A 24,571-nucleotide genomic window follows, 5' to 3' on the forward strand; every position below is an offset into this window, starting at 1 on the left:
TGAGTAAAGCGCTCGAGCGGCGCGAGAGCGTCGGCGTCGTGCTGGACGGGATCGCGGGCATGTTCCAGTCGGACGAGCGGGTGGAGAAGGCGTGGGTGAAAAAGCGCAAGGCGATCGTGGCCATCGCCCTCAAGGCGGGCTTGTTGGATCTCGGGTAATCTCGGGTAATCTCGGGTAATCTCGGGTAATCTCGCCTCCTCCGTAAAGGGCGTGCCGCTGACATCTCGGCCCAGTCTCGGCCAATCATGGCCAATCTCGGCCAATCTCGGCTCATCTCGCCCAAAGGCGGGCGTGCCGATCGTCCCCGTCTACGGCTTTGGGCGCCCCCGGACTTCTCCGAGAGCGGCTCGCCACGAGAGCCCCAGCAGACGGCTCGCGGAACCGTCCTCTAGGCCAGCCGCTGCCTTTGGACGTCGAGCAGTCGCGGTCAATCTCGGGTAATCTCGGGCAATCTCGCCCCCCTAGGCACTCCTCCCTGTGGACGGTCGTGGCCGACCCGTTCCGCATCCTCGAGCGCCTCTCGGTCGCGCTCGACGTCGCGCTCTGCCCCTTTTACGGCGAGATTGCCCGAGATTGCCCGAGGTTGCCCGAGGTTGCTCGACGTCGCGCGCTGCCGATTTTACGCCGCGATTCGCAGCCACGGCACTGCCACGACTCTCCCACGGCACTGCCACGACTCTGCCACAACACTGCCCCCTTGCCCGGCATTGCCCCGGCATTGCCCCGACAAGCTGCAACGGACCGTCGCCCGCCGAAACAGTCCCGAACGCCCGGCCAAGCTGCCACGGACCGCCCGAACGCCCGGCCTGCGCAGGTCGGTGGGGCTGGCCGGTCGGCCCCCCGCGCAGGGTCGCGGTGTGCACCGCCCTCGGCGCGCCGATCGAGTACCACGCACCGGCCGAGTACCACGAACCACCTTGCGGAGCGTCTTGCAAACGACACGCTGAAGTGTAGGTGCCCACGGGTGGACAGGCCCTCAAAGCAGCTGGTTGACGAGTACCACGCAAAGCTGCTCGACGGCTACACGCTCCTCTTCGAGCAGCACAAGGCCGCGTTCGGCTGGGGCCAAAAGGAGCTCAAGTTTGTGTAGCCCGCTTGCGGTGCGTATCGCGCCACACTCTCTGAGCGCTCATCGCGATCTTAGAGAAACGGTGAAGGGAACGGTGTGCGAGGGTCGCCCCTTGCCCCACCACTTTGTGTGTGTGGAGAAATTTACCTTACCTTACCTTACCTTGTATCCTAGCCGCCCTGTCGCTCTCTGTCACCCGAATAAGACAGCGACCTCAGCGACTGTGGAGCACGACCACCGACGACGACGCTCATTGCACCGGCTTGACGCCCTTTCCAGCGTTCCATTCTTCCACCTGCGTTACAAAACGGCGATCGTGAGTATGCCCGAAACGGCGAGCGCGTGCGGCCTCCTCAGCGCGTGATCCGTGAGATCGCGTTCCGTGAGAGAGCGAGGCTGTAGAGAACGCCGAGCGGTACATCACTACCGGCGGCGCCTCTCTCGGCGTGAAGGCCTTAGCCTTGCGGTGCTCTGGCGGAGGCGGGTACAGCCTCGGCCTCAGATCTGAAGGCGCGGTGGCGGTCAGCACGCGGGAGTATCGAGGGTGCGAGGCGTGCGCGCACAGAGAACGTAGCCGATCGATCCAGCGACTCCCCAGGCCGCGAGGCTCATCCGTGTGAGCTCCCAGAAGCGAAAGGCCTCGGGCAGCATTGCGCAAGCCGGCGCCGCCTTCCCAGGCGCCTCTCTGAAAAAAGAAAAAATCATGCCGAACCGAAAATCGCTCCTCATCGCAAACCCCGTCATAAATAAATAAATACAACGGACATCCCAAGCTAGGGCTGGGTCGAGGACAGACACGTCCCCACCTTTGCAGGATTTTGCAAAAGCGAGGGGGGAGGGCGCATCGCCGCGCGGAGAGGGCTGGGCACAGGGCACAGGGGATCTCTCTCGCATAGGATATGCACTCGGCGGCACGAGGGCAAGGCTGGGCGTCCTATGTTTGTGCTCCCCCCCGGACCCCTCGCTCTCGGGCACTAACCATCTGACCACTCATCGACGGGGCTTGGCGAGCGGCCGCGCTGCGGGGCAGGGCTGGTGAGAATGGGCTCTGGCCACTCGCCCGTGCGGTTGTAACCCCGCATCTGTCGGACAGAGGCCTCGACCGCCCCTCGCGGCAAGCTCTCGAGCATCTCGAGCAGCTCGCCCGCCGCCATCGCCGCCTCGAACTGCTCCCTCATGCCGAGCGCGCCGCATACCCTGCGGACCGCCTCCTGCTGCACCTCGTCCGGCGTATCGGTTTCATAGCCGGACGAGTCAGCGGAGGCGGCCCGCTTGGCGGGCGGAGAGTCGGGCGACGGCGAGCGCGACTGGCGCGAGGGCCCGCTGCCGCGCGCGGACAGCGCGTTCTTGTCAACGAGACGGGGTCCAGCATCGGCACGGCCCCTGGCACCGCGGCCCTTGCCGCGCTGCAAACCCCGTCTGCAAACCCCGTCAAAGAAAGAAAGAAAACACACAACCCAAGGGAGGGATGGGAGAACGGCACGCCGCCACCACACAGGGATTTTAAGGAGAGGAGTGTGATGCGCTAGCCGTCGCCCACCCTGGGGAGTCCGCCTCTTCGTATCTCTTACAAACCCCGTCAAAGAAAGAAAGAAAGAAAACACAAAGGGAGGGATGGGAGAACGGCACGCCGCCACCACACAGGGATTTTAAGGAGAGGAGTGTGATGCGCTAGCCGTCGCCCACCCGGGGAGTCTGCCTCTTCGTATCTCTTTTCGCCTGTGTCGAGCCTGTCTGCTGTGAGAGAGAGTTCTTTTGTTTAAACTCTTTTCGCAGTCTCTCGCCGCTACAAACCCCGTCAGCAGTCCTCCTGCCCGGCTCGTGCAGCGTCGGAACAGGCCACGCCCATAGGGCGCCGAGCTCGCCAGCTGCAGCCCTGCAGTTCTCGATACTGAGCCCTCCTCCCGACCCGCTCTTGATGTCCATCCGGTCCGCGCCGTCCGGCCTCGACGCCGTCGCGTACGAGCCGGCCTCGACGCGCTCGCGGCTGCCGCGGCGGCCTCGGAGGCGCGCTCGGCGAGCGGCCGCGCTCGGCGGTGCTCCTGCTGCTGCTGACGTCGGCGAGCGGCGCTCCAGTGAGCGGGTCCGACAGCGCGGCTCGCCAGGAGGCCATCGACAGCCTCGTGGCTCGCTCGTCGCTCATCGAGCTGCAGATCTCTGGCTCGCGCACCGGCCTCGTCTATCGCGTCGGCGTGGAAGGCTGCTTGCCGCTGCGGCAGAGCGGCCCGCCGCGCACCCTCTACCTCGTCGCGTGGTCTCTCGGCCATACTATCCTGCCGCCCCGCATCCAGCTCCACCCTCCGATCGGCAGGGAGCAATTCACTGGGGCTGCGCTCGATGGCGCTCGCGGCCGACGCGGGCGCGTGGCGGGACGGCATATCTGCGACGCAGAAGGAGGGTAAGGTGAAGGCGCGCTCGGATCATCTGCTCGACGAGGCGGCGTGGCGCACGTTCCCCCACGCCGCCAAGCTGCTCGCGCGGTGGGTTGACGGAGCGCTCGAGCCGCTGCCCGCCGGCGTGCAGCTGCTCCGCGCCGAGGGCTACCCGCGCGGCAACCTGATCGACGGTCCCCCCATGGAGTACAAGGACCTCGTGCTGCTGCTCGACGACGTCGGCAGCGGGTGCGTGCTCAAAGCTCTGCCATCGCACCTCTCTCTGGACGGCGACCACGACGCTCACCTCTCGTTGCCCTGCCCCGCGCAGCTCTTGCGCCACCTGCAAGGGGCGGGGATTTCGCAGAGCCAGCACCGCGCTCAGCTGCGCCTCGCGCACATCTCGCGCGAGGTCAGGTGGCGCCTGGCACCGCCGGCCGTGCGGCGCGCCGCCGCCGTAGCTCGGCAGCGCAAGAAGCGTTTTGCCAGTGGAAGCGAGCCCTTCTCGCGCGCCGGAGGCGGGATTAATCGCCGAGAGGAGTTCGAGTGCGTGGCGCGCCGGAACCAGGCGTGCGCGGCGGGCGGCGCGCTGCTCGCCTTCACGTGGCTCGCGGCGCCGCCGCACTCGCCACAGTCGCAGATCGGGAGCTGCGTCGAGGTGGCGCCGGCATGCGAGGGCGGGCTCGCGCAGCTCGCCGATCCGCAGAGGCGGGCGGCGCAGGACCGTACGCTTTTGCGGCGGCTAGAGCAGCAGACGGACGACGGCATGGCGGCGGTGGACGAGACCGAGATCCTCTCCGAGACCCTCGACGTCGGCGACGGCGGCAAGGAGGAGGAGGAGGAGGAGGAGGCATCGCAAGAGGAGAGCCCCGGGCGCGCGGCGCGCGCCTCGGGCGAGGAGGAGGGCGCGGATAGGGCCGCCTCGTTCGAGGATGGAGAGGAGGACGGCGAGGATGAATGTGACCAGTCCGCCGGGGAGGCGGCTGGGCTGCTGATACTCGGGTCGGGAGAGTGCGAGGACGACCAGGGTAGCGAGCCTCCTTCGGGAGGGGACGCTGACGTGGAGGCAGACGCCGCATTTGCGCACGCCAGCGAAGAGTCCGCCGAGCTTTAAGAATTCGGGCCGACGGTGCAAAAACAAAGAGGAGCCACACGCGAAACACGACACGCGTCTCTCAAGAGGCAACGGCAAGCACCGGCGCGTCGAGCGGCGCGCTTCGACCGGCGGCACCGGAGGCCGTGCCGCCCGGCCGTGAGACCGGCCGTCGGTTGACGGCGCGCCGCGGCGGCGGCTAGGGCAGGGGCTGCGCGCGCTCGCAAGCAGCGACGAGGCGGAGCGCGCGGAAGGCCGAGGCGGAAATCAGCGCGACCGAGACGGCCTGCGCGGCGGGGACGGCGCCCTCGGATCAGCGTGCACGAGTGGGGGCCTCGGAAGCGGCGAGATGCAACGCCGAGAGAGGGAGATATGTGCCGCTCTCGCGCCTGGCGCCGAGCGCAGGCGTCGCGAGCTGGTGGCGGCGCCGTCGAGCGTCGCGAACGGTCCACCGCTCGCGCACGCGTGCAGCCGGTCCAGGGCGGCTAGGCAGAAAGAAGAATGGCGCGAATCGAGGCCGTACGCGCCGAGCGCGAGCCTTGTTCCAGAGCGGCTGGCTGTCGCACGAGCCGGCCGCTGCAGTCTGGGAATACCTGGGTTGAGCGCGATGGAGGCTTTTGAGTGGACGGTGAGCTTGCGGCCGCCCGCACGCGCCCGCATGTGACGGAAATTGCCCCGGGTAAGCTCGAGTGCCCGCCTCGTACCACGCACCCGCCACGGAGCACGCACAGTCCGCGTCAGGACGCACCGCGGCCTGCGCAACAGCCGCGCAAGCGCCTTTCGGACGACACCGCCTTTGCGCCGCTTTCGCAGGTGGCACGTCGCCGGGGCGCGGGTAGAGGCCGGTCCATCCGATAGTTGGGCGTCCGAGGCACGCCCGGCCAGCTCGACAGCGGCCAGTTCAAGTGTTATCTTCGAGCTTTGATACCGCTCTCCGGTGCGCCTCTCTCGCCGTCGCCCGTGCGAGCCGCCGCCCCGCCGCGCGACCCAGAGCCGCCCCGATCCACCGCCCGCCCTCCCGTCACCGCGCCACGCTTGCCTGGCCCGCCTCGGCACCGTCACGGCGCGCCTGCAGCGGATAGCGGCGGCCCTCGTCGCCGCAGCGGCACGGCAGCACGCACCAACGATACCTGTGCCTCGCAGGTACCGGAGCGAGGGCGCCGTCGCTGTCACGCGCTCCTGTGCGGACCCGCGCGCCGCGTGCGCGCGCCGCCGCGTGCGCGCGTCTCTCGCTCTCGCCTCATCGCCCACTCTCGACCGGCAGGCGGCTCTTCCCCGTCAAGAGACGAGGCCGCCCGGTCGTGGAGCGGCGATTACTGCGGCGATTACTGCGCCAGCCGAGTTTTCGCCGCAGCGTGGCGGGACGACACGCGCACGCTTGCGTCCGGGCTCGCGTGTCGTTCCGTTCGCGACGGCCATTACGGTCACTTGTGCATGTAGTGTCCGCCTGTGCTTTTTTTGTGCACACACGTATCCGTGATCGCGTGACTGCGATGATTTTGCACTACACTCTCTCCCGCCGCGTCTTGATGCGCAGTCGCTTTGCACGTTCCATGCGTGCCTCCACGCGCGCGCACACGGCCGCGCCCACAGCTGAGAATGGAGCACTTCGCCCACCCACCGCTCTCGCATGACATCTCGACAATCCTCAACTCTGGGCCCAAGACTCCTAACCACTTCCCCTGCTCGCCCAGGACCACGAAGCGCCGCCCGCGCGCCCATTACCCCCCAATCAACCCACGCTGTCCCTCAATCGCCACCCGCCAGATGTACTGCCCTCGCCCACCCAATACTCTCACCCTCCTAACCCGGACAGTCCAGGTACAGGAAAAGCGGGGAGCGGGGCCCGATCCAAGGAGCACCCCGTCGGCCCGGGAGGGCTGTGAATTTCGGCGCGGGCGGAAGGCTGCCTGCAGACGCTCAGCCCCCGGCTGAGCTGCCGAATCCTCCCGGCTAATCCCCTGACCTGCCGCCTGAAACGGGACAACATTACACCACCTCACACACACTCCCCCCTCAGGGCTAAGCAGTGCGCAAGTCCACCCGAACTCTAGGCGAGGCGTCGACCACTCCTTCGGAATAGCTCTGTCAGTGGCTGCACTAGACGCCCAGTGATGGCGCGCGGCGCGGGCGGATGACTGGAAGAGAAAATGCGGAGATGCTAGCTCGCAGGTAGATGTGCTCAGCCAAGGGTCGGGGATGAGGGGAATGTGTCAGTGTGAGGGGTGCACCAACCGCAGAGCGTTGTGTTTTGCCTTTGAAAACTGAACAGTTTTTTTGAGAATGGAGCACTTGTGTCACCGGGCGGGGCACGCGCGGCAAGTGGCTCCAGGTCGGCACGGTTCTCGTACAGGGGGCTTGAAAAATATAGCAATCGAATGGCGATGTTGTTGCTCCTAGAAAAAAGCGAGCCCCGCTGGCGCGCTCCCCATTCCTCTAGCAGCACACGATAGGCATCACGAGTCGAAAGCCCTGTGTGTGGTATCCGCACGTTGGCACTCCCGTCGACGAGCCAGTCCTGTTTGCCTGGCCTGCGACGTGGGACGGAGCGACGCGTCGCGGGCGAGCACCGGCGACAACCGCGGCCACTCATGAGGCGAGCCTGGGCGAGGGGAGGGTAGCGAGGAGAGAGGAGGGAGGAGAGAAGTGTGCGGCCAGCCCGCACCGGATGGAGAGCGGATGGCGCTCTGAGAGCGCGAAGAGGAGCTCGTTGACGGCGTCGTAAGTGCGCGGCAGCACATTGCGCAGTGGCACGGCCGACGCGCCCGACTGGCGCCTCCCTCGCGGCCGAGGCCGCTGTATCCTTGGCGCGCGCAGCGCGAGCGGCGCTGCGTCCGGCTCAGCCTCACCTACGAGGCAGGGCGCGTCGGGGCGGGTATTGTGAGCGCACAGGTGCTGAGTAAATGTAGTAGAGCGGCCAAATTCCAAGTCTCGTCGCCATTGTCGAATGTTATCTTCGCAAACTACTGGCCGACTCGCGGCGTCAGCCGGGCGCGGCTCTCTCGGCGCACCGCCGTCGGCAGAGGTGAGCTCAAACAGCGGCGATACCTCGCACTCAGCTCGCGTCCGCACCCGCCCGGCCGCCGGCGAGGGTGTCGCTGGCTGGCCGCGGCGCTGGACCCGCACAACGCGAGCCATCGGCGGCGACCGGGTCGAGGGCGAAATCGGCCACTCAAAACGGCGCGCTCAACCAAGGTATTCCCAGACTGCTGAAAATTCTTTTGGTGTCTCGGGTGCAGGAAAAAGAGCACCTGTTCCAACTCTTGGAGCGCCGCCACTCCAGTACGGACCCGTTAGGGCGGTAGGGCGGCAAGAGCCCGCGAGGCGCGCCGGGGCAGTCGATCTCAGGCTGCCCGCTTTCCGCCCGTTGCCCGGCATCGCGAGCGCGCGCTAGGTCGGCTCGGTCGATGCAAAGCACTGCCGACTTGACCGACACGTGGTGCTGCGGCGCCACGCCCTTGCTATTCTCCATTGTCAACGGCCCAGCGGAAACCCTCGCAAAGCTCGACCGCGACTATCCGTCGCTGGCAAAAATGGCGGCCGACGGTGGCGCCTACGACCCGCCGCAGCTCAACCCGGCTCAGACCTTTGTCAGCTGCTGCCTCGGGCTGCCATGGCCCGATTCGTGCAATCTCGGCACGGTGAATTGGTTCTCGCACCGGTCGCCGCTATGCGCGCTGTGCCCCGCCGCCGTTTGTCTGGGCTACATGAAGTGCTGCTTTGGGTTCACCGAGCTGTCGCTGCTGGAGAGCGGAGACGAGGTCTTCATCGAGATGCTCCAGCGAGGCGTGGCACCGGAACAGTGCCCGGAGCGGCTAAAGGGCCTCTACTGGATGCAAGACAACCTCGCCAACGAGGTGCTAGTCACGTTCCAGGACGCCTACTGGCAGCCGGCGACAGCGACGGCGCCATTTCTCGGCACCAAGGACCTCGGCCTCAACTTCACGCGGGACCCGACCTGCTTTGGAGTGTGGAACGGCCCGCCCTTCTCCCCGATCACGTGCCCGCCGGTTGGCTGCTGCCCCTGCCTCTGCCTCCCCTGCTGGGCCGTCGCCCCGTGCGGCTCCGCCCGCAGTCTGCCCGGCTGCTGCCTGCGCCGCACGCCAATGACGATGGTGTCGTCCCCGGATCAGCGGTGGATCGACATTGGGACAGGCAACTACATCTTCATCCCGACTGCGGGTGAGACGCTCGTCGCGCCGGGCGGAGAGCCGGTCGCCTTTGACGCGGCGCAGGACCTCCTTCGCGTCTCGTTCTACCCCGAGCAGGGCCTGTCGAGCATCAACTACCAGTACCGCGTGCGGAGGGTGGCGCATCTCTCAGAGAGCGGGGCGCTGGTCAAGACGGAGGCGTGGGATGATCTGGTGGCGAAGGTTCGCGCGACGAATGAGACGCCCGGCTGCCTGGGCGACCGCTGCTACTGTAACCTGCCGCTCGAGCAGCGGCTGCAAAACTCGCTCCTCTACCAAAACGACAGGCAGTTCTTCCGGCTGCCACCGAGGCCGGCGTCCATGGCGCTTGGCCGCGGCTGATGCGGAGGAAGTCCCCCGCCCCTCCACTGGCCCTGCCGATGCCGAATGCGGAATGGGCATCGCCTGTGTTTGCTGTGTTTGCATGTTCATGATTGATAGTCCTCTGAGTCGTCTCTTTAGCTTTGTAAGAGGGAGGCTCATGCCCTTGGAGGCTTGGAGTGCAGTCAGTAACCGACCCAGGCATTGAACTTTCCTACTATCTCTTAATTGACGGACCTGCCTGAATCAGAGACAACTTGTAACGGCTACTGAGTGCCCCGCCACACAGGGTGTCGTCAGCATGCCTGCTGCGCCGAGAGACATCTCCGAGGAGGACTTTCGCGAGATCCTTGCCCACCTCGACAAGGACAGCGACGGCGTCGTCACAAAGGCGAGTATACGTCAGCCTCGCACGCGAGCGCGTCAGCCAGCCAGAATTTTCCTGGCAGCACGCGCCGTCGCTCACAAGCCCGCTGCCCCTGCTCGCGTGTCAAAGCGCCTGCTGACGCGGCGACCTCCCTGGTAGGATGAGTTCAGGATGGCCTACCTGCTGATCCGCCCAGGCGCCGGCCGCGCGCGGACGGCCCCACCGCCCCGGCGCTGGCTCTCACTCTGCGCGATGCCGCTCTGCCCGCCCTCGGTGCAGAGATGGAGGCGGCGGAGTTTGAGGGGCTTTGGGCCTCGATGGACGCGGACGGCAACGGTGAGCTGGACCTCAAGGAGCTGGCGGCCTACTACGGCTTCGACATGGGCGGATTCGGCGCTCACGGCATGAGTGATGAGCAGATTTGGGAGATGCTCAAGGTGCGCGCAGAGGGGGAGGGGGTAGAGGCCGGGGCAGTGGATTGAGGCAGACTGGGAGCGCGCCACGGCGCGCAAGCTCCGAGCTTGGGCCGCCTCCTCTACCGTCTCTCGACCACTCACCACCTTGCCGCTTCGCGCCGCGCCGTAGCTTCAAGATGCGCTGGTTGAGGCGCGGCGGGCAGACGAGGTGCAGAAGCAGCCCGCCGAAGCGCCGGCCGCGCCGGCGCCAGCAAGGCGCACGTCTCGCGGGCTCGACGGCGTGAGGCGGCGCGCTCCGCCTCTAGCCGAGAATAGCCACGCGGTAGCCGAGCTGTGCCACCTCGACAGCGTGAGCGGGCGCATCGATGAGCCGTATAGGCCAGTCACGATTCTGAGCGAGTCGGAGCGCAAGGCTGCCGGCGTGACGGCCTACAAGATGCCGGCGTCGGTCGGCCGGGAGGGTCTCGATGCGCATGTGCGGCTGCTGGTTGCGAGCGAGCTCGGCGACGCGAGGGCCATCGACGAGCTCATCAGCCAGAATCTGAGCGTCCGGATTGAGGATGAAAAGGAAGCCGCCCAAGCCCTAGCTCTCCCCCAATCTCTGCTCGCCGAGAGCAGCCTAGCAAGGTCGCGCACCACATGCACCCTCACACACACGCCTCCGGCCGCGCCACACTCTCAGGGCGAGATGCCGCTGCACAAGCTCGCGCGCGGCGGCAAGGAGAAGCTGCTCCGGGCGGTGCTCGTGCAAAGCGACTCCAAGCTCGTCGACTTGAACTGGCAAGACAAACAGGCGGCCACAAGCAGCTAGCCACGGCTCACACGCCACCCAGTAGCTGCCATGAATCCCGGCTCCTTTGCTACTCAGCGGCGCCCACGGCATTGAGCTCGTGTTGCATGCGCCGCCTTGCAGGGCAAGACTCCGCTGATGCTCGCGGCCGAGTTCAACCACCCCGACCTCGTGAAGCTCCTCATCGAGTACGGTTCCGACGCCTTCGTCGAGAACGTAGCCATGACTAGATGCCTTCACCCTAGTGCTGCTGGAGCGCGCGGTTGGTGGCCGTCACGAGGCGAAATGCTGCCCAAGCTCCGCCCTCCGCAGGCGGCTGGTGGCACGGCGCTGCACTGCGCTGTGGCCCACAAGGCCGAGGACGCCATTACGGTGATGCGCCACCACCACCTCTCTGCCCTTCCCCCATGCAGCGACACCTTACTCTCCACGGCCCCGCGGCCGACCCCCGCCCGCAGACGCTGCTGGAGTGCGTCCGCGCGTCCGAGCGCAAGCGGCTGATTGATCACACCGACAAGTGCGGCCGCTCCGTGCTGCACTTGGCGGCCTTCAGCGAGAATGAAAACATGACGCAGACGCTCATCGAGCACGGCGCCTCGTCGGCATCGGACGCCTATGGCAACAAGCCGTCGGTGCTGGCGGCGAAGACGGGTCGGCGAAACTCCAAGGACCTGCTCGAGGCGCTGGAGAAGAAGATTGCGGCATGAGGCGAGGGATGACGGCGCGTATGGCATGAGGGGCATGAGGCGTGGGATGAGGGGGCGGGCGCCGCATCACTGAGAGGATGGCATCTCGGTGCTGGGGGGTGATGGGCGGGGGGGCGCATCGTGTATAAGTATAAATAAATAAATAAAAACGGACACCTCTCTATCTAGATACTGTGAGATCGGGGTAAAAAGGAACAGGTCCCCGCCCTTGCGATCTTTGTGCAGGGTTCTTTGTGGGTGTGGTCGGCGACTAGCCGGGGTCGTCCTCCCGATGGGGGACTAGCACTAGCCGTCTTCCACATGGTCCCTCGGGTCCCTGCTGCTCCTAATCTCTTCGTACATCCTCCTGCTGATCGTGTATGCGTGCGTGAGGCACGTTGTGAGCAACCAAACCATGGACCAAAAATCGGACCCCTGTCCACGCCCAAGAGCTGGGGCATCAACTCGCAGGCACCTATGGTAAAAAAAAGAAATTCCAGCGTGACACGCCATCGCACATGTGGGGAGACTCATCCGAACCTGCTCTGCGAATCGGGAAGTGCGACGCCGCCAGAGGTGTGTCCTCGCCCTGTCCGCTGCCCCGCTGCGACAGCCTCCTCCTCCCAACAAGTTTCCGCTCTCCGTCCAGAGGTGTGTCCTCGCCATGTCCGCTGCCCCGCTGCAACAGCCTCCTCCTCCCAACAAGCCCCGCTCTCCGTCGCTAAGCGCCCAGCGCCCGGATTGACGACAAGCATCCCTGCCGAGCAGGCATTCATGCACGCCAAACTTATCGCCAGTGTGCTGGCAGCGGCGCCCCGTGTGCGCGGCTGGGTGCTCCACAGCCCGTGCAGCAACGGGTACGCGGCTCAAGCCTCGTGCGAGGAGAGCTGGCCCAGGGTCGACCTGTACAATGTCGCGAAGCTTTGGTCGCTGCCGTCGGGCGGAGCACCATTATCAGATGGACTCGCAGCGGGCATCACCTACGCATTGCACCCTCAATTCTGCCACCAGATGCTGCCCCAGCACCGCGAGATGGGCTACAGTCTCTCCTCTCGCTTTGTCAGCTGCGACGACATCCGAGAGGCGCACGCCACCAGGTAGTAGGGAGCCTACCGTCGCGACAGCCCCACCACAGCCCGAAGTAGCATTTTTATCGCAAGACCATCGCGAGGATAACCAGGAGGGTATGTCCAGGCGGTGGCGACAGCTCTCGACACGTGGGCTATCAACCACAAGCGCATTCACTTCGAGGACGTCTCCGAGGCGTGCTGGCAGGAGTGGGAGGCGGGAGGGCGCCAGGGCGCCGCGTGTGGCAACGCCGAGCTCTTCTTGACCACCGACATCCGCATACACGAGGGCATGCAGCTGAGGTACCCCGAGGAGAGGTACGCCGCGATCAGCGAGTATGAAGCCGACCACGTGCCGACGGTGCTCACGTCGGGGACGACGCTGCAGCAGCGGAACGGTATTAGGCGGTCGGAGGTGGTGCTCAACTCACAGCTGTGCTGGTACCTGGACGCCGCCTTCTGCCACCGTTTCCACGCGAGCGACGGCGGGGGCGAGTGGTACGCGGTGGTCTTCGTGTGCAGCCTGAGCTTCGTCCTCGGCTGCCTGTGCTGCCTCTGCCTGCTCCGGCCTGTCTGCACGGCCACGGCGGCGTGCCACGACGAGCCCCTCGCACGGCCGCCAGTGGTCTCGGCGCGCTGCGACGCGGCCGTCCGCAACCTTGCACGCCTGCCACTCCCGAGCCTTCTCGTCGCCATCTACTGCCTCGCCGCGGCGCCCGTCTTTTACGTCTTTGTCTTTCTGCCTTGCTGGGACTGCTATGATTTCACGGCCACAGTCGCGCACGAGGCGGGCCACATCCTCGGCTTTGACCATCCCGACGAGTTCCCGCGCCTCAACTTGCGCGCCAAGGCGGGCGTGCATCTCGGCGCACCCGAGACATGCCGCAGGCCTCTGACACCCGCAAACATCGAGCTCGAAGAAAATAAAGGCGGCGCTACCGGCTCTCTCATGCTCTCCATGACGCAGCACAGAGCGCGCACATGCCTGAGCAAGGACGACCTCCAAGGCCTCAACTTTCTGTACCCGTCGTGCGACGACCCGCTCGGCCGCGGAAACGCGCTGCAGGCGCCGCGCCGGATACCCTGAGCCCCTCTCCTTTCCATTCCCGTGACCCCTTCCCGCCTCCCATCGTCCCATGGTGTGTGGTCAGGAGCCCCTCTGCCCGCCCGGCCGACCCGCGTCTGGCTACCTCCGCTTCTTCGTCTCCACCGGCCTGCCCTTTGTCTCCCTCCTCCTCACCCTCTCCGCCTTGCAGTGCTGCGTCGTCGCCTACGTGCGGCGGCGCTCGAGAAACGCGGTCCGCCGAGAGCGGCATGGACTGTGGAGCGAGGTAGCGGCTCTGCGCTCGTACCTCAGCTCCATCCCCTTGGGCATCTCCCTGCGCCAGCGCCGCACCCCGCATGCCCACGGGGGGAGGGTCCGCGCAGACGCCGTGCTGCCGAGCACCAGCCCGGGTCGGTGAGCCCCCCCCAACCCCACCCACCCACCCCGTGGCATCCGCCCCTCTCTCCGTGCGTGCACGCGCCGCAGCCTCCAGCGCCGGCCCACGCTCTGAGCCCCTCCCCACGCCGCGGACGCAGCTCTCGAAACAACTCAGGGGCAGGGGGTCGGCGGACGGAGCGGCGGGTGGGGAGGAGTCCTGCACTGCGTCAGCTGGAGCGGTGGGCCCGTGCACGGCAGACCGTCGGACCTCTGCGGGCTCGAGCTTCATCTCCTGGTCCCAGATTGTCCTTCTGGGCGCAGCGCCCCGACCAGACGGCGGTGACCATCGTGCGGTCGCACACCATGCCCGGCACGCCGTCCAAGGGGCCCTTCTCCCCCATCGGCGATGACTCGCCGCCTGACTCGCCACGCCCGCGGGCTCGACAGCCGCGGTGTCCGACGCACCTCCCCCCCCCCCCCCTCTAGGGCCGCGCCTCCTGACACGCGTGCGGGTGTTCTCACGCGTAGGCGCTGCGTCAGTTTTGAGAGAGATTTCCCCCAGTTTTGACCACGGCGACGACGACATGCACATGGTCATGGAGGCGGCCAATGGCGACCTCGACCTCGAGGTGTCACTGTGAAAGAATCTTACCACTGTGAAAGAAAAGAACGACCTCGATGGCTTTCCGCGACGCGTCTGCGCGACGTCCTCATTCAACGAGAGTCTGAGGGGGCAGAGTTATTCATTTGCGGATTTGGCGCTTTGTATTTCGAGACCTCGATGTTACGATGAGACACGGTGTGATTGTGCGTGCATTCGCAGAGGGCGCTGACTACATGGTGAACTGCCCCTAGCCGGGGCAGTCGGAGAAGGGGCAACTGCGCAACTCCGTGGCCGCGTGAGTGTGGAGGGTGTAGATCCAGATTGTGCCCACCTCTCAAAGAGCCGGAACCCAGCGATGGTGGGCCCAATCTCGCGATGTCCTCGACCCGTGGCCGCTGCAGGGCGCGAGACTCACGGGCTGGCTTCTGGCGAGAAGCCGCCGCCGAATGTCTCGTGGAGAAGCAGGTTGAACTTGTTTCGTTTGCCGAAGATCCCGTCATGGTAGTGGCCACGCTGCGACTTGACGTAGCCTTGGCCGGTGGTGTGGTCGAACGCACGTTGACCACGGAACCCGCGTTGCTTGCAGCCCATGTTTGCAAGGCGGGCGCGCTCTTCGGTGTTGCCGAAGGCGAACTTGTCTCCAACGGAGCCGGGGTTGCCTCCGGTGTCGGCCGGCGGCCGACCCCAACGGGCAAGCCACCCCGGAGGGGGGTCCAAAGTTTGACCTCGCTGATCTCGTCTTTGCCCCCGGGTTGGGGCGGCGCTCTTGTGGGCCGGCTGCGCAGATTCGACCTCAGCTCGCGCTCATTACTTTTATTACATCGAACGGCTGTGGTTCGCTTTCGCGCTGCGTTCGGACACCATCACACCCCCATCACACCTCCATCACACCCCCATCACCCCGAGGAGCAGTGGCCGCCAAAGAAAGTCGAGGCCTTGATTGGCCAGCGCGTCGTCGCCTCGCCCGGCTCAGCCAGGTCGGTTTTGTAGCCCTCGTTGAACTGTTTGGTGAGTTCTGGTTATTCGGCATCTCCCATATGCCGCCGTCTTCGCTGGCATATCTCGGGCCCACTTTAGAGCTAGGGCATGATCTTAGGTGTTCTGGATAGCCCCCACAAGGGTCTTCTGTGGCATGGTAGCGGTGGTTTTGCGCGAGGCGTTCATTCAAAAAATAAATCACCATTTCCCCCACTAAATAATACTGCCGTTATCCTAGGCACAAAAACCCGCCCCTCTGAAGACACATCTGCAAGTCTGGTGCACTGGCAGGAGCCATACTATGCATAGGGGACGCGTGCTAGCTGCAAGCATTCACACCTCTTTGATGGAAGAGGCAGCCGAGGGCGCTGGCCGCTGCTGCCTCTGGTGGTCTGGTCTGGTGGTCTGCCGCTACACCTACTAAAAACTAAGAACTCTACACGCTAGCTTACTGCGCGTAGCTCAACACAGAAGACGCACCGCGGTAGCGACTAGTAGTACTCGACTTCACCGACCACCACGGCCTCGACATTGTCGACATTCACATCGCAGGCTTGGTCGTCGGTATCTTTTCCTTCGACTCGAAGGAAAAGTTCTTTGACCAGCGCCTTTTTTGTTCGCTCGCACATGTCAGCAATCTTGATGGGCCCAGGATCCACTAGCCGCTGACCCTGTATAGGAGGCAGAACATGTCAATGCGGGGTCTCTCTTAGTTCGGGCAGTGAGCGTCAATGCCTCTTGATCAGCTGGCCTCGTGGCGATCCGCGATGCGATCCGCGATGAGTACTCCGTCGCGAGGGCCGCGTGGTCTGCGAGGAAGGCGTTCCACGTCTCGCAGTCGACGGCGAGGTGGCGGCCTGGAGGACGAAGCGGCGTGCGAGGTGGAAGGTGAGACTTTGGGGCCATGCCAACGTGCCTGGCGGGCGAGGCAAGGCCACCTGACAACTTGCGCCGCGTCAGCCAGAGAGAGACGTAGCCGACGAAGCTGAGGGCGAGCAGCAGGAAGAAGACGCCGAGGGCGGACATCCCAGCCTCTTCGCTGGTGTCGAGCTCAGTACTGCCGCCGCCGCCACGCCCCCCTCCGCCCGCCGGGCTGACGCCGCCGATGGCGGCGGTGAGGGTGAAGGTGCTCGCGGCCTCGGGCGAGGCGGCGGCGAGGAGGATGGAGCAGCTGGTGCACCAGCGCTTGTCCGACGGGCGGAGCTCGAGCGTGAAGAAGGAGCCGTCGCCATCGCTGCGCTTGAGCCACGCGTCCGCCGCCACCTCCGACTGCTGGAGCACGAGCTTTGGGTCCGCCGCCCTCGCGGGGTGGGCCTGCGGACAGGCGCCGTCCTCCCAGTTGCCCGAGTCCTCCCAGTCGGGGGAGCTGTCGTCGGCCGTGTCGACCGTCTCGACGACGCAGAGCGAGGGCGAGCCGCTCTCCACGCGCATCGTCAGGACCACGTTCGTCGCGTCTTGTCCCACGTGCACGGAGAAGTAGGCCCACTCGTTGGCAAGCCGCACGCGCCGCTGCGCCTGGCCGACCAGCTTGATCGGCTGGTCGGCCGGGGCGGCAACGACCGAGAAGTGGCATGGCGGCGCGTCGCAGATGACCGCCGCGTGCAGCACGCAGCCCGCGCCCCCCGAGGCGGCGGCGCACGAGGCGGGCGCCGCGTCCTGCGCCGCGATCCGGAGCGAGGTGGCCTCGTCCCACGGCGGGAAGAGAGCGTACAGCTCGAGGTTGTCCGCCCGCTCGAGCCCCTCGGGGCAGGCGGAGGAGGTGGTGTGCTCGGCGTGGCAGTTCCCACCGCGGTGCCCGTACGTGAAGTACGCGCAGCCGTCCGCAGACGCGCGGCACTTTGCGGCGCAGTCCTGCGCCGAGCTTGCGGTGCCGAGGTCGGTGTGGGCCGCCCGGCACCGCTTGCTGGACTGCACCAGCTTGTACGTCCACGAGCCGCGGGCGTCGACGTTGCGCTCGCTGGCGTCGCGGACGGTGCTGCTCTCGAGGGTTCGTTGTGGAGGGAAGTCGTGGTGGGCGGGCGTCGCGCGCCCCTCGTTCGGGTCGCCGGTGACGGCGAGCAGCTTGGGAGGGAGCAGGCTCTGCGGCGGCCGGTCGGACTCCCACTCGCCCCCGAGCGGCGTGACGACGAGCTCGAGGTCCGTGGACGGCGAGGGCACCACGTACTCAAAGTTCTTGACGCCGGCGTCGCTCACGTCCATTACCATTGGCGTCGCCGGCAGCAGACGAAGAACCGGCTCCAGCGACGGAGGCGGCGGGGAGGCCGGCGGGAAGCCCCAAGAGCCGCCGGAGCCCTCGCCCTTGGCCGCCCTTCGCGTCACCGTCGCTGCCAGCGAGAACGCGCACGGCGTGCCCTCGGCCTGGACGCCGATGAGCAGCCTCGTCGCGGTGCCGAGGTCCGAGGCGAGCAGCGTGAGGGAGTACGCCCCCTGCTCGCCGACTTTGGCCGCGTCGTGCTCCGCGTCGGCTCGGCCGGGCAGCTTCTCGCCGAAGAGGTCCCAAGGGTACTTGAACGAGACGAAGAGGTCCGGCTCGCCCAGCGTGGCGGAGAGGACGAGGCTCACCTCCTCCACGGGGCGGCCGGAGTCGTCGCCCAGGTTGAGCGCGTAGTACGACCACCCGCCCGTCGGCGCGCCGCCAGAGGCCGGCTGGTTCGGCTCGAGCGGGACAGCCTTGCCGTCCACCACGCGCGCGGTGAAGGTGAACTGGGCCGAGGCGTCGTCGGTGAAGACGGCGGCGTAGTACCAGCCCGGCCCGCCCTCGGGCTCGTCGTGCCGCACGGTGAGCGTGCCGACACCGTCGAGCGCGCGGTGCCAGGTGCAGTGCTCCGCGATGGCGGCGCGGAACGCCTCGGTCTCCTTCTGGGCCGCCTCGCGCGCAGCCACGTCGGTCGCGCCAGAGAGGAGCGGCAGCTTCTCCATCGCGCTCGCCTTGCGCGAGACGCACAAGTCAGGGTTGCCCGAGAGGGCGGCGACGGCCATCTGCAGCGCCGACGCGTTCTTGCCGGGCGCGTGCAAGTAGCGGTAGAGCATCGGCTCGCCGAGCGCGGCGCGCCCATAGAGCGGCGTGCCCGCCGGCGCGAGGATGGGAGTGCCCCCCACGGTGGCGACGATGGTGTAGGTGGCCTCGTCCCCGCCGGCGTTGTAGGCGCCGATGATGTAGGTGCCCGGCGTGGCGTCGCCGCCGACGTACCCCTCCTCGTCGGGCCGCAGCTCGAGGAAGTCGGCGCCGAGCGCGCTCGCCGCCCAGCCGTAGTGGGTCGTGGTGGGCGGCGTGCCATCCGACGAGACGTAGAGGTCGATGTCGCCGGTGGCGGAGCTGGCCGACACCGAGATGAGGATGCGTGACGCGTGCGAGACGGTCAGCCGGTGCAGCGTGTAGCCCTGCGGCTCGAGATGCCCCTGCAGCGGGATGCCGGCCGAGAGCGCCACGTCGCGCTCGAGCGGCAGCCGGAGCGTGGCGTACAGCCGGGAGTTGATGTAGTTCTTGAGCCTCGTGGCGAGATCGGTGCCCCTCTCCTTGGTGATGATGATGGACGGAATGTCGATGTCGCTCGCGTCGTTGTCGCCCGCAATCATCGTCAGGATGGGGCCCGACACCCAGTCGTAGATGAGGGCGGCGGACGCGCCAGCCGCCTGCGCGTTGCGCGCCTTGACCACAAAGTCGCAGTCGCCGCGCTTGATGAGGACCGTCATCTTAGTCTTGTTGAGCGGAGCCTTGACGGGCTCCCCGGACGGTCCTCGCGTCAGCTTGATCGGCTCGCAGGCGGTGGGCGGATCCGCGAGGACGAGGGCGGTGAGGAGCGGCGTCGTCGGCAGCGACGGCCCGAAGGCGGCCGAGCCAAAGACGTGCGGCTTGCGCTCGTCCACGCGGCAGACGTAGTGCCGCTTCTGCGGGGGCTCGGCCCACGTGTCCTTCCACTTGCCAACGTTGGGGCCTGCGGCGTACATGCTCGCCGCGTCGGTGGACTCGGTCAGGCCGCCGTTGGGCTCGCCCGGCGCCCAGTTCGTGTAGGTAGTCGGCCACTGCGGATCATCGCCGTCGCTCCACGCCCAGACCGTCTCGTTTGCCGGGTCCGTGAAGCCGATCCAGCAGCCGCGCTCCCCCGAGTCCTGCTTTGTGCAGAGCCGCTGCACGAGCGCCTGCTCGTCTTCATTTGCGATCCGCGCGAGGTGTCCGCCCTGGGTGTCGAAGGAGGAGCTGCACGAGCTCTCTGCGTCGGACCAGCGCTTGCGCTTGCCGCCGGGCTTGAAGTGCGCGAAGTCGATCAAGAGGCCCGAGTCGGGCCGCTCGATCTGTGCGACAATCGAGATCGAGGCGTCGGTTGTGCCGACCGCCTCGGCGCGCAAGTAGAGGACGCAGTTGGGCGAGCTGGAGACGCACTCGCGGAGGTAGAAGGGCCACTCGTCGTCGAGGTGCAGCCGTGCGCCGGCGCCCGCCTCGGCCGGCTGCGACGGGTCGGACGCCCACTGGTGGTGCGTCGCGTTGGGCCAGCCGGTGGTGTTTGCAAACAGCCGCACGCCCCCGGAGATGGCGGTGGCCGAGACGGTGATCGAGACGAGGCCGCGCTGCTCCCCCTGCCCGGGCACGTAGAGGCGGTAGTTCTCGCCGTCGCCGGCGGGGATCACGCGCAGCATCGGCTTGGAGTCCTCGAGCACGGTGCCCTTGGCGCCGGTGGAGGCGACGACGGAGTAGGCCGAGGCGGTCTGCGGCGTGAGCACGCCGATCGTGTACGTGCAGAAGCCGCACCAGTCAGGGTCGCCCGAGTCGACCCGGATGGCGCCAGCGCCGGGCGAGACGGCGCGCCAGCCGTGCTCCTCCTCGGTCGGCTGCGTGCGCCCCTTGGAGATGTACAGGTCGGGGTCCCCCATCGTGGGCGAGATGGAGACGGTGAAGGCGCCCTTTGTCTGCGTGAGCGCGTAAAAGTTATACGGCGCGTACTCCCACCCCTCCTTGCAGTCGGACGCAGTCCACTTGGCGTAGCACTCGCCCACCTTGTCGCCGGTGCCGTACTCGAAGAAGGCGCAGTCCTCCTCCCACTCGCACGCGGAGGCGCACGCGGCGAGATCGTCGAAGTGGCCGAGGTACTTGTCGTGCGACTTGCAGTTCTTGCCCGCCTTGAGGAGGAGCGTTTCGGCGGGCGGGAGGGCGCCCACGGTGTACTGAAAGTAGCGCCACTCGCCGATGCCCTGCTTCGCAACCTGCTGCGGCGCCCCGTCCTGCAGCTGGACGGGCGCCTCGGGCGTCTGCATGGCGACGATCGAGAAATCGGCCTGCTCGAAGCCGTACACGGCAACCACCAGCACGCACGGCGTCCGCTCACGGCCGTCCTTCTTGCAGTACGTCTCCTCCGAGTGGGAGATGTGCAGCTCGTCCATCGCCGCCGGGTCGCGCGCGGCGAACTGGTAGTCCTCCCGCGACGGCGCCGTCGTGACGAAGGAGGAGTACATGTCCGGGTCGCCGCTGTTCGCGGTGAGCTGCACCCAGACGTCCTGCGCCGGCTCCAGCTGGACCGCGTAGTAGACGTAGTCGCCGACGCCGACATAAGCGTGCGCGGGCACGCCCTGCTGAAGCAGGCGGGTCGGGTGGTCCGCAGGTCCGCCGCTGGTGGCTGTGATCGTGAAGGCCGACCGCGTGAAGGCGACGACGCCGATGGTGTACGTGCACTGCAGGCACCAGCCGTCACCGGTCGAGTCCGCGACGCGGATCATGTCGTCCCCGGAGGCGGTGCCCGACCAGCCGCTGTCCTCCGGGGAAGGCAGCGGGCACGCGTCGTCGCCGGCGTGCCCGCCCGGCGGCGGCGGCGGCGGCGGCGGGCACGCCTTGATGTACACGTCGGGGTCGCCGTAGCTCGCATCGAGCGAGACGACGATCTGGTCGACGTCCCCCCCGCCGAGAGCGATGGTGTAGTACTGCCACGCGTGCGCCTCGAGGCTGCCCTCCTGCGGCTGGCCCGAGATGAGGCTCAGCTTACTCTCCTCGCCGAACGAGACCGCGAGCGAGTACGACGCGTTGACCATGTACCCGCCCACGCCGAGGTGGAGCGAGCAGCCCGCGTCGCCCTCGCGCGTGCCGTTGCAAAAGCGCGGGTCGTAGTGCGACAGGAAGATGGCGTCGCCGACACCCGAGTAGAACTCGGCGGTGTGCTCGGTCGGCCGCAGCTCGGAGAAGGACGCGTACAGGTCCGGGTCGCCCGAGAGGCTCGTCAGCCGCACGGTGAGCGAGCGGCTGGTCGAGCTGACAGGCACGCGGTAGAAGCTGTACTCGTTCGCGCTGACGCTGCCGCGCGTCGGTATGTTGGGGATCAGCGCCGTGACGGGGCGTACGGCCGCCACTCCAATGGCCCCGGAGGGGCGCGCTGTCGGCGCCAGCGCAGGGGTGCCGCCGCCGCCGCCCTTGCCTCCGCCGCCCGGCACGGACCCGCCGCCCGGCACGGACCCCACCTGCGCGAGGATGGAGAAGCTCGTGTAGTAGGTTGCGGCGGCGACCAGGACGCGGTAGGTGCAGGCCGTGCAGTAGAGCGGGTCGCCCGGCAAGAAGACGACCTGGTCCGTGGCGCAGCAAGACGACCTGGTCCGTGACGAGGCGCAAGTCGGCGCGCCGAAGAGGGGCTCGGCGCACGTCCACCGCTCCGACGCCGAGAAGGTTGGCTCCTGTGAGACGTACAGGTCCGGGTCGCCCGACAGCGGCGTGAGCGTGAAGGTGATGGCTCCCACGCCCTCGGCCGCAGGCGTGAAGGAGTACCAGAGCCAGTCGCCGCCGCGCAGCTCCGCCACCAGCGGCTGCCCCGCGGAGAGCACCGTCGCCGCCGTGCCTCCCGGCTCCGCGCCAAGCAGGGTGAACTCGGCCGCGGCGGCGTAGGCCTGCACGCCGACGTGCAGCTTTGCGGGCAGGCTGGTCGGCCAGTCCTCGCCGCCAGCCTCGATGCGGATGCTGTCGACCGCCTCGGTGCTCTGCGACATGTACGTGTCGTCCGAGAGCGAGCCGATCCCGGGCCGCGCCTGGCTCCACGAGGCGAACCTGCCGCGGAGGCGCCGCACCGTCGGCGCTCTTGCGCGCGCCGGGCTTTGGGGGGGAGGGGGGGGGGGGGGGGGCGCACAAGTCCGCGTCGCCCGAGAGGAGGGTGAGCGTGAGGAGGACGCCCGTCGCGTTTGCGAGCACGGGGTAGTCGAAGAAGGCCCAGCCGTCCGCCTCGAGCTGCTTGGACGCCGGCCGGTTTTCGCGCAAGACCGTCGGGTGCACCGCGGACTTCTGCTCGGCGAGCAGCTCGTAGCCTAGCACCAGGCGACCCGCCGCCTCTCGGGACCCGCCGCCCCCGCCCCCGGCAGCAACGCCCCTCCCCCTCCCCCCCCCTCCCTCCCCCTCCCACTTGCCCCCCCCCCCCCGCCCCCTCCTCACGGGGCCTCTCTGGTGCGGGCAGGCGGGGCAGGTGTTCGGCCTGTCTGCGAGTAGGCGACGACGGAGAGGAAGAGGGCGCAGCCCGAAGGCTGCTCGCAGCTGCCGGCGGCCTCCTCGCGCAGCTCCGCCGCCGGGACGAGCAGCCGCTGCCCGCCAAATGCGTTGCCCGACCAGCGGGCGCTTGTCGCCGTCGGCCAGACTTGCTGCTCAGCTGGGTCGGAGAGGGCGGGGCCGACGGAGACGTAGAGGTCCGGGTCGCCCGCGGTGATGACGGTGAGCGTGAGGACGGTGTCGTCCGACGCGTTCGGCACGACGAACATGTAGTGCGCCTCCTCCGTCTCTGCGAGCGAGCCATCGAGAGCGAGGCCAGCTGACAAGGTGACGGCGGTGCCGGAAGAGGCGGACGAGTCGGTGTCGAGCTGCGTGGCGGTGAGCTGGAAGAGGGCCGCCGCGACCGCCAGCGGCGAGACTACGACGCCCACGTGCACCTCCTCCGGGCAGGCGCCCGCGTCTCCGCAGAGCGCCCGGGCCTCGATCGTGACCGAGTCCGCCTCGAGGCCCGCCTTGTCTGAAGTGTAGAGATGCGTCGAGTAGTCGCTGTTGCCACCGGACCATTCAAAGCCTTGTGGCTTCGGGTCGACGGCCGACACGTACAAGTCGACGTTGCCCGACAGGATGGTGAGGTACAGCTGGAGCTGTCGGCTGGCGTTGTAAAGCACGGTGAAGAAGGATGGCGAGCCCGGCTCCGAAAAGCCGAGCTTCGGGATACCGAGTTCGAGCGTGCCAATCTGATCAGACCCCTGCGCCGTCAACCCCTGCGCCGCCGACCCGGTGAGCGCCAGTGAGAAGATCAGAAATCTTGACATAGGGGCCCCGACGTCGGTCGCGGACACGATGGAAACCGAGCGCCGGGTCGGCACAGAGGGAAAAAGTCGCGGCGGAACTCGGAGTAACTGATTTTGGCCCATGCGCATGCTCTTCCTCGTGCTCGCCGCGCGCTCGGGAGCCGGAGTGGCGGGGCCGGAGCTGCTGCAACGGCGCGAGTGGCCGCGAGGGGCCGTGCTGGGGCTCTCCAGAGGGCGAGACCACTACGCGGTGCTTGCGGCGGCGCACGGGGCAGCTTCAGCTGAAACAGAGCCTCAGCAGCGCCTTCAGGCAGTGCAGCACAACGCCAGTGGCCTCTCTGGAGCTGTGCGGCGGCTGGCGGGCCTGTGCGACGGCGCCGATCCGTGGGCTCGGGACGCGCAGTCGGCTCGCGTGCCGGTTGCCGAGTCAGCCTGGCTGGCGAGAAGCGCCAAGGCCTTCCCTGCATTCTGGGCGCTGCCCAGAAGTGCGCAGTTCCTTTGCTGCGCCGACGGGCGGCCTCGATGCGGATTGCCGCGAGTGGCGTGGGAGCCTCCAGTGGCGCGGTCGTTGGTCAACACCGCGGCGCGCGCGCGCCGCGGGCGCTGCTCAACGATCGAAAGGCATGGGCGGGCGATTTGTCGCTCTCCGGCGCCCAACTTTGACTATCGGTTACCGCCGGTTATTATAACCGGTGGGAGATCGTTCCTGCAGACGGAGGGATTCAACGCGGCGATAACTGCCCGAGACGTCCCTAACCTTTATTTATTTCTGCCCTGCTTCAGGAACCGGGGGCCGTCTTCCTCAACCAACCAACCCTCATTACCGACTGCCGGTCGTTGGGGACACGTGACTCCTGCAAAGGGCAGTGTCTCCACCCGGGAGTCGGACATTCCAAACCCCCCCCTGCCCCCCCTCTCTCCCCCCCCCATCCTAGCCCTCTTTCTCTCCCCTCC

At 67.3% G+C, this 24,571-nt stretch overlaps 5 protein-coding genes across 5 annotated transcripts; 3 read left to right on the plus strand and 2 right to left on the minus strand.

Annotated features, from left to right (window-relative positions):
- Positions 1-59: 59 nt before the first annotated feature.
- Positions 60-1,090, plus strand: EMIHUDRAFT_247593 (hypothetical protein; the record flags this gene model as incomplete). Its single annotated transcript, XM_005764400.1, has 3 exons — positions 60-142; positions 849-902; positions 973-1,090. 3 exons carry the CDS (start codon positions 60-62, stop codon positions 1,088-1,090), a joined length of 255 nt encoding a protein of 84 aa, XP_005764457.1.
- A 5,704-nt stretch (positions 1,091-6,794) lies between these two features.
- Positions 6,795-7,684, minus strand: EMIHUDRAFT_446010 (hypothetical protein; the record flags this gene model as incomplete). Its single annotated transcript, XM_005764401.1, has 3 exons — positions 7,546-7,684; positions 7,200-7,383; positions 6,795-7,065 (listed from the first exon to the last, which is right to left on the minus strand). Coding segments are annotated over exons 1-3 (582 nt in total), but the record flags the coding sequence as incomplete, so codon positions are not given.
- Positions 7,685-7,941: 257 nt separating this feature from the next.
- On the plus strand, positions 7,942-11,325 carry EMIHUDRAFT_120189 (hypothetical protein; the record flags this gene model as incomplete). Its single annotated transcript, XM_005764402.1, has 6 exons — positions 7,942-9,014; positions 9,609-9,849; positions 9,998-10,567; positions 10,742-10,834; positions 10,931-10,990; positions 11,077-11,325. The coding sequence occupies 6 exons, from the start codon at positions 7,942-7,944 to the stop codon at positions 11,323-11,325; spliced, it is 2,286 nt and encodes a 761-aa protein (XP_005764459.1).
- A 509-nt stretch (positions 11,326-11,834) lies between these two features.
- Positions 11,835-20,500, minus strand: EMIHUDRAFT_425245 (hypothetical protein; the record flags this gene model as incomplete). The annotated part of the gene is made up of 5 exons (XM_005764403.1): positions 16,435-20,500; positions 14,641-14,645; positions 14,157-14,276; positions 13,768-13,807; positions 11,835-11,908 (listed from the first exon to the last, which is right to left on the minus strand). Exons 1-5 carry the CDS (start codon positions 20,243-20,245, stop codon positions 11,835-11,837), a joined length of 4,050 nt encoding a protein of 1,349 aa, XP_005764460.1. The 5' UTR covers positions 20,246-20,500.
- Positions 20,501-23,738: 3,238 nt separating this feature from the next.
- EMIHUDRAFT_247602 (hypothetical protein) lies at positions 23,739-24,306 on the plus strand (the record flags this gene model as incomplete). Its single annotated transcript, XM_005764404.1, has 2 exons — positions 23,739-24,102; positions 24,239-24,306. 2 exons carry the CDS (start codon positions 23,739-23,741, stop codon positions 24,304-24,306), a joined length of 432 nt encoding a protein of 143 aa, XP_005764461.1.
- Between the last annotated feature and the right edge of the window lie 265 nt (positions 24,307-24,571).

The sequence above is a fragment of the Emiliania huxleyi genome (genome assembly GCF_000372725.1).
Source record: "Emiliania huxleyi CCMP1516 unplaced genomic scaffold EMIHUscaffold_591, whole genome shotgun sequence".
NCBI classification, from domain to species: Eukaryota; Haptophyta; order Isochrysidales; family Noelaerhabdaceae; genus Emiliania; species Emiliania huxleyi.